Below are 6,920 nucleotides of genomic sequence, written 5' to 3'. Positions count from 1 at the left end.
CTTTTGATTTTAACTCCTTCTCACACGGTGTGCCCCAGTTTATACTTTTATCCTATTAATTCAACATTTTTCTTTCTTAAAAGACAAATTAATAAAAGCTGTTTTGGCCAGGCCCTTTGTAACTGTAATTATGTGTTCCCCTTCCCCCTCCCCCATCCCTCTCACCCCCACCCCAGGGTAGTATTGTTTGTGCCATATAGATCACTTTCTGTTCGGGGTGGGGTTCAGGGTCTGGGTGGTGTAGTTTATGGGGCTGTTGTGATTCATTTTAGTCCCTGTCATCTGTGTTCACCATAAATCAGAAATCACCTGTTTCTCCCAGATGCAAGTTATTAGAACCTGGGTTATTAAATCTCTGTGTTCCCCCAGAGCTTGTTCCACACTTTCGTACGTCTGTCTAGTCTTTATTTTGGAAGGCTTGAATTTGGTCTGTTCGCTGCTTGCCATGTTTTTTTTCTTTCATTTTTATTGAAACATGCAGTTCATATGCATATACTGCATGGTTGTCGATGGCCAAAGCTACTAGCGTGTCAGGCTAGCACGGGGGGCCGTGGTGGATACGGGCAGGGCACTTTTCCCAAAGTGAAGGCTGCAACCTTGCTAGAACACTTAGCTTGTGGAGATGAGGCTAGAGTGCTGCCTAGCGTTTGTAGCATTCAGAGTTTGGGACGACCTGTGTAAAAAAATCACACGGGTTAATATTTTGCATTTACATGATTAATCTATAAAAAGCAGTACTGCACAAAATATTTCTGAATTCGTTCAAAAACTTCACTTGTGTAAAGCAACGAGTATTGCTTTCGCAATTTGTAAATACCCCAAGCAGCGTGTGCACACAAAGGATTGTGGGTATTTTGGCTCGTTGAGACACGAAAAGGGCGCGAATTTCCGAGCGTTCCAAACTTCTCAAAGTTTGGAACAGTGCTTGTCGGTGTTCTATGACGTCGCATCCGTAAAACGGCGGCCGTTGAGCATGCTTTCTCCACTTTGGGAAACAGCCCAGAGGGCGTCTGGTCTACCCTGTCGCCCCAACTGTAGCTCTAGGAAGGACAAACACGTACAGTAGCCGGTAGGGGACCGAAGGCCATGTCCCGAGTGAACCAGGAAATGCAAGCGAATCCCTCTGGTTGAGGGGAAGAGAGAGGTTGTGTCAGTTGGGGTTAGTTTACTTTTAGAGGCTGTCTTCATTGACAAGTCAGCAATAAAGTGTGAAACCCTGTGTGATCTTTTAACATTTTCCTTAGTTTCATGTTTATCAAGAATTACCGCGCACTTGAGTGAATGTCAGAAATCTCTTTGCGATCAGTAGCATAACCAGCACCAATTAAAGAATTATCATAGCGGTTTGTTCAAACTAATTGGAAATTAGCGACAACGGCATGATTTCAGTCATTCGATCGGACCGATCTGTTTTGTTTTTAATTATTTAATTTTCCAACTGGTGAATCTTCCTCTACCCCAGAAATCCATCACGTGGCCCAGCCACAGCTGGGGCACCTGTCTCTCTCACACACACACACACACACACACACACACACACACAGCAGATAAATCAGACGGCTCTGCTTCACACTTCCTCTGGCAGCTCGTTAATGAGGAGGAGGAAGTCAGGACAGCTGAAGAAGAGGAGGCTGAGGGGAGACAGGGAGGCGGGGCACTAGCGTGATCGACAGCAACCCCTCCCTTCCTCATGAGCACTGGGGGGGGGAGAGACAAACCGTCCTCCATGCATCTCTAATACCTTCCCTGATGTCTGCAGTCCACTCACTACTGCATTTCCTTCACCACACACAAACACGCGTGCGCTTCTCAGTACCGTACATCATGTAGTCCACACCGTCATAAACCTGCTAGGTTGCTGGTGCTCACTCTCAATTACAATTCTAATCACACACACCACTCATCTCTCCCCCCATTCCTCTCGCCCAACCTCCCCATCACCCTGGCTAACACCATTAACCTCCCGCCACCCCGTTATTTATTTATATTTGTTTCCATGCCGTAGTCCCCACTTCCCCTGTTGGGCTGAGCACTGCCAGCTCCCATCCAGCCCACTAGCTGAAGCCAAGGCCTTCTCAGAAGCATTCCAGTCCCGTATTAGATCTATTTTTCTACTGTAGCCCCTCCCGATGAAGACCCCCTAACCCCCCCCCAATCCTCACCCCTTACCCCCCACCCAAAACAAGATCCACGGCTCCCCCTTGTGGTCCAGATGAGGAGGGCGCCTTCCCTATACACTATATCCTAGTTATTTAAAGTGATTAGAGTAGCACGCTAGCGTAGCTTAGCAACATATTTAAGGTGAAACAAAAGAAAGAAGACAACGTGTGATGGCTTTGGAACATTATTTATATTCGTGTCAAAACGTTGATTACAGAATCTCAACGCCCCGTCCCTCGCTCGGACGTGATTCGTTCGTCTCCCTCGTTTAAAGTTTAGCGTTAACGGATGTTTCTGGCACGAGGAGAATTAGCGTAGCAACAGATTAGCTTTAGAAGATGGTGTGTTGTAGCGAGAACAGGGCAGCGGTCCGAAACGATGCTACTGTCCGACTGTGTCTATCCAAATGCCATTTGTAATACTTTGAACTGCGATTAAAACCTAATAAAATACTGCTGGAGGTTGGACTGGATGGTTTTATTTCTAGTTTATTTTTGGTTGCGGTGTTTGGTGACCGGATGTGATAGATTCTTGTGGTCCCTGATTGGCTGACAGATTGATTGCCACGCACGTCTGACTGTTGAGACACTAATCATGTTTAAAATGAATGGTCACATAATATTGTTTATATATTCTGCTAAAAGTTATTTACAACCGGAAATGATTCTGTAAATCTTGGTTCCCATCTAGGATAAATAATGAATTAATTTTATGACGCCTGCAGCAGTTCAGGGTCTCAAAACAAATCAACATGCTCAGACTGCTACTGCGACTAGTGATTGACAGCTGCCCAAACCAATCAGATATGACTACTGTGAAGCCTCTATCAAGGTGTTATTGGAGAACAACCGCTGAGCACCTGTGAGTGTGGGATTTGTAGTGTAGAAAATAAAAATAGAAAGTCACACGTGTGTTAGTAAATGTGAAGTCACAGAGTAAAATGCTTTAGGAGTTGCAATTTGTTTTGGTGTCCAAAAAACAAGAGTTACCCCAGTTCTCAACATTTTCCTTTGCAGATGCACAAATCCTATTCTACAAATCACAAATTTGGAAGCTCATGAAAACTCATACGCTCACATTGTTGGTCCAGTTGCTGCAGTGAATATGCTGCAGAACGCATTCACATACCCGTATCAAAACATCTAAATTCATTGACAGAAAAAAAAGGAAAATCAGTCTGTGTATTCACACCTGAGAGTGTCACACCTGTAGAATTTTTCTCACAAATAAAAAAATAAATGTGCCCAAACAAGCCACATTTCACTGAGATTTATGAGCAAGGAAAAAAGCATCCGAGACTCGTATTCAAGCAGTTGTATAAATAAGACATTTATTTTTATTTGTGAGTAAGTATTCTACAGGTGTGCAACTCTCATTGCATGAATTCACTTACTGATTTGCAGATGAGCAAAGTTTGTCCATGAATTCAAGTGTGTTGATACGGTTGTGTGGATGTGTTTGGCACCATATTCACTGCAGCGACTGCAGCCAACATGTGAGCATAGGAGTTTCTATGAGCTTCTGCATTTGTGATTAGTAGAATAGGATTTTTGCGGCTGCAATGAAGAATTTAAGAAGGTGCAACCGTCGCATTTTCTCTCAAATTGACTGATTTACACGTGTGACTTTCTATTTCTATTATCTACAACTACAAATCCCACTGCCACAGGCGTTCACTGGTTCTGCTCCAGTAATGCCATCACACGCCTCCTCAACACTGCTGGAGCACAGCTGCCGCTCTCATTGGTCCAGCTGTGCGCCACTCGGGCCCGCGCTCTACTTCCATTGGCCCTTCTCGTAGTCCCACTTGGCGGAGAAGCCCTCGATGGGGTTCACCCTCATGTCCAGCATCCTCTGGAGCTGACGGGCCTGCCAGTCCTCAGTGAAGGTCCTGGGCTGGGGGGGATAGACTGGAGAGGGGGAGGAGGAGAGGGGGAGGAGGAGGGGGGAGGAGGGAGGGGAGGAGAGAGAGGAGGAGGAGAGAGAGGAGGGGGGGGGGGAGAGGGGTAGGGGAGAGAGGGGGAGGAGAGAGGAGGGGGAGGAGAGAGAGGAGGAGGGGGGAGGAGGAGAGGAGAGAGGGGGGGAAGAGAGAGGGTTGGAGGGAGGGGAGGGGAGGGAGTAGAGAGGGGGAGGAGAGAGAGGGGGAGGGGGGGGAGAGAGAGGGGTAGGAGGGAGGGGTGAGAGAGGAGGGGGAGGAGAGAGAGGAGGAGGGGGGAATGAGGAGGGGGAGGAGGATGTAGAGGGGGAGGAGAGGAGAGAGGGAGGGAGGAGGAGAGGAGAGAGAGAAGGGGTAGGAGGGGGAGGAGGAGAGGTTATGTTATATGGCTGGAGATGCAGGTCTAGTCGTAGCTAGGGTGATGAAAGGTTCTGGGTTCGATCCCCAATGTCCACATGTCTACCTGTAGGCATCCTACTACATGAGGTAGGACGCCTACTTCCAACTGTAAATCCTGTCCAAAGTATGGCAAACAAATCTGTCTGATCAACAAAAGCTTTGAGTGGAGTAGTTTGTTTAATATCAGTCCATTCCACATAAGCGGCGGCCATCTTGGCTGTTTATGAAAAAAGACCGCTGTGATTGGCTCAGCATAGGTCTCCAGCAGATTCCTCCCGTTCAGACCTGTCTGATCGGGAGGGGGTCCAGACACATGGGCCAGGTTATATGACACACCAGCTGGCAGATACGTGGGGTGCTAGCCCACACGCGATGTATAATTATACGATGATAAGATGTCCCATCTACCGTAGTAGCTCTGCCAGATGACCACCAGGCCGGTCAGACCCATGAAGATGAAGATCCCGCCCACCACTGTCTTCCACTCCCCCGTGCTCTGCTTCATCTCTGGGTAGGTCCGCTGGAACGCCAGCCTGTATACTGCACCACCGGGGGGAGAGGGGGGGAGGAGGGGAGAGGGGGGAGGAAAGGAGGAGGGGGAGACGGGAAAGAGAAGGGGGAGGAGGGGAGATGAGGAAAGAAGAGAAGGAGTGGGGACACATAGGTCTTACATTACAGAAGATAATGCATCCATTAAAATTGGTTTAAAGCCTGGAAACTGTCTGTGCAGAACACTTTTCAACACTTTAAGAACAAAATAGTGAGTAAATGATACCAGAGACATGGACTCTGTTATAAGTTATATATATATATCTATGAATGTATTGGTTTATTTCTACTTTGTGTATTGTACGTGAAATGGTTGAGGTGTGAGGGTACAGGCGCTCATTGATTTTAGAGTTTGGTGTGGTTAGGGTTAGGATGAGGAGACGGAGGAGTGCGATGCATCATGACGACCACAAGTGTGTAAAGTTGCACCCCACTGTGCAACACGTGAGTCTCTGGTTGGAAACGTTTGCACGCTACACTGTAGATACACGTGCAGATTCAGCTCGTTGTCGTCTCCTCCCCACCCTGACTGTACCCACGGTGGGATGCGTGTGAGCGTGCTGCTAAACACGAGCTGATGAAACCGGATGAAACCGGAGCCCGCCGCGCAGCAGCGGTCTGGGAGTGTTGTTCTTTGATTACTCGTTAGACCAATCAGTGAGCCAGACGCACACACAGCAGCGCAGCCTCAGGAGGGATTTTAACCTGAACGATAAACTGTTTTATAACAACGTACTTAACCTCGGTTTGGCTTGTTAAGTCTGCCCGTTTAGCCCCTATCATCGTCCTAAGCGTGCCCAGGAGGGGGGCTTGTCTCCTGGGTTCCTCCTCAACTTTTCTACTAGTGTACCCCCTCTCAGATACTTTTTCAGCTGAGTGCCCCCCTTGCCGGCATAAAACAAACAAAAAAAACGAACATGAATAATGTGTGTGTGTTCTATTTGGCAGTATGAACATAAACATTAAAAGGGTGCAAATACCCTCAATTTAGTGAGAGACATGGGCCTGTGCTTCATGCAACTGTGGGCTAATTTCTGGGTCAGAGCATGTAAAGGGGAATCCCATACAAATATATTCTTCTTGAAACTGACGACGCTTTTGTGTTTCTGGATGTGATTGCTTTTTCACATATTCTCCTTGTAGCTAGATTTACGTTTCGACCACTTTCTCAATTTCCTTTTTGTCTAGCTTTAGGAATTAAAAAATGTCTGTACTCCAAACAGCCTCTAGGGGTACGCGCACCCACATTTGAGAACAAGTGCTCCAGCGGGCTCCTGCTGTGAATCCCTTTCAGACCGTCATTGTGTTTGAGGGCGGTACCAATGAAGTTGTTATCAGCTAACGGCTGTAGAGGAGGAGAAGGCAGACGTACTGGCGATCTTCTCCTCCTTGGTCAACTGGCCCCAGGGGCCCTTCTCCTTCTGCTTGAGGGCCGTGTCCTCCTCGCTCAGGACGTCCTTGAAGGGCCTGTCCGGGAGTGGGGTGTCCAGACGGTTCCAGTAGAGCGGACGGGACATGTCCACCGCCGTCGACGCCTCTGTGGACGCAGGGGATCACGTCAGATCTCCGTTTTCTCAGCACGGATCAAGTACATGCATTAGGTTTATTGTTGTTAATTCACCGATGTGAATCGTCTGCAGAGCGGGGCCGCTTGTTTATCGAGGCCCACAGCGTCATCTGCTGGTTGAAAACCCGAACTACGTGGCTGATTGGTCAAGCAACATTGATTTCTAGGGTTGTACTCATTGTTAACGGCCTCCCTTGATTAATTACATCGTTAAATTACCTCTTTTCGGTTCAATAGTAGCCGTTTTATAGTGTGTTTATTATAGTAGCAGGCCTATTCACTGTGTCTCGTACCGCCTTCTCCATGGCT

General features: G+C 47.7%; 1 protein-coding gene across 1 annotated transcript in view; it reads right to left on the bottom strand.

The window, feature by feature from the left end:
* Nucleotides 1-2,308: 2,308 nt before the first annotated feature.
* The window catches only part of LOC130381765 (cytochrome c oxidase subunit 4 isoform 2, mitochondrial-like), a 4,972-nt gene continuing 360 nt past the window's right edge, over nt 2,309-6,920 (bottom strand). Inside the window, exons 2-5 of the mRNA XM_056589561.1 lie at nt 6,905-6,918; nt 6,417-6,581; nt 4,904-5,035; nt 2,309-4,070 (exon numbers count right to left, since the gene is read on the bottom strand). Of these exons, the coding sequence (XP_056445536.1) occupies nt 3,937-4,070; nt 4,904-5,035; nt 6,417-6,581; nt 6,905-6,918 (445 nt within the window). The 3' untranslated portion in view covers nt 2,309-3,936. The remainder of the gene's footprint in view (nt 4,071-4,903; nt 5,036-6,416; nt 6,582-6,904; nt 6,919-6,920) is intronic.

Source organism: Gadus chalcogrammus, chromosome 1 (genome assembly GCF_026213295.1).
Source record: "Gadus chalcogrammus isolate NIFS_2021 chromosome 1, NIFS_Gcha_1.0, whole genome shotgun sequence".
Classification (NCBI taxonomy): domain Eukaryota; kingdom Metazoa; phylum Chordata; class Actinopteri; order Gadiformes; family Gadidae; genus Gadus; species Gadus chalcogrammus.
Note: the sequence above shows the minus strand (reverse complement) of the source record. Positions and strands in the feature narration are given on the sequence as shown.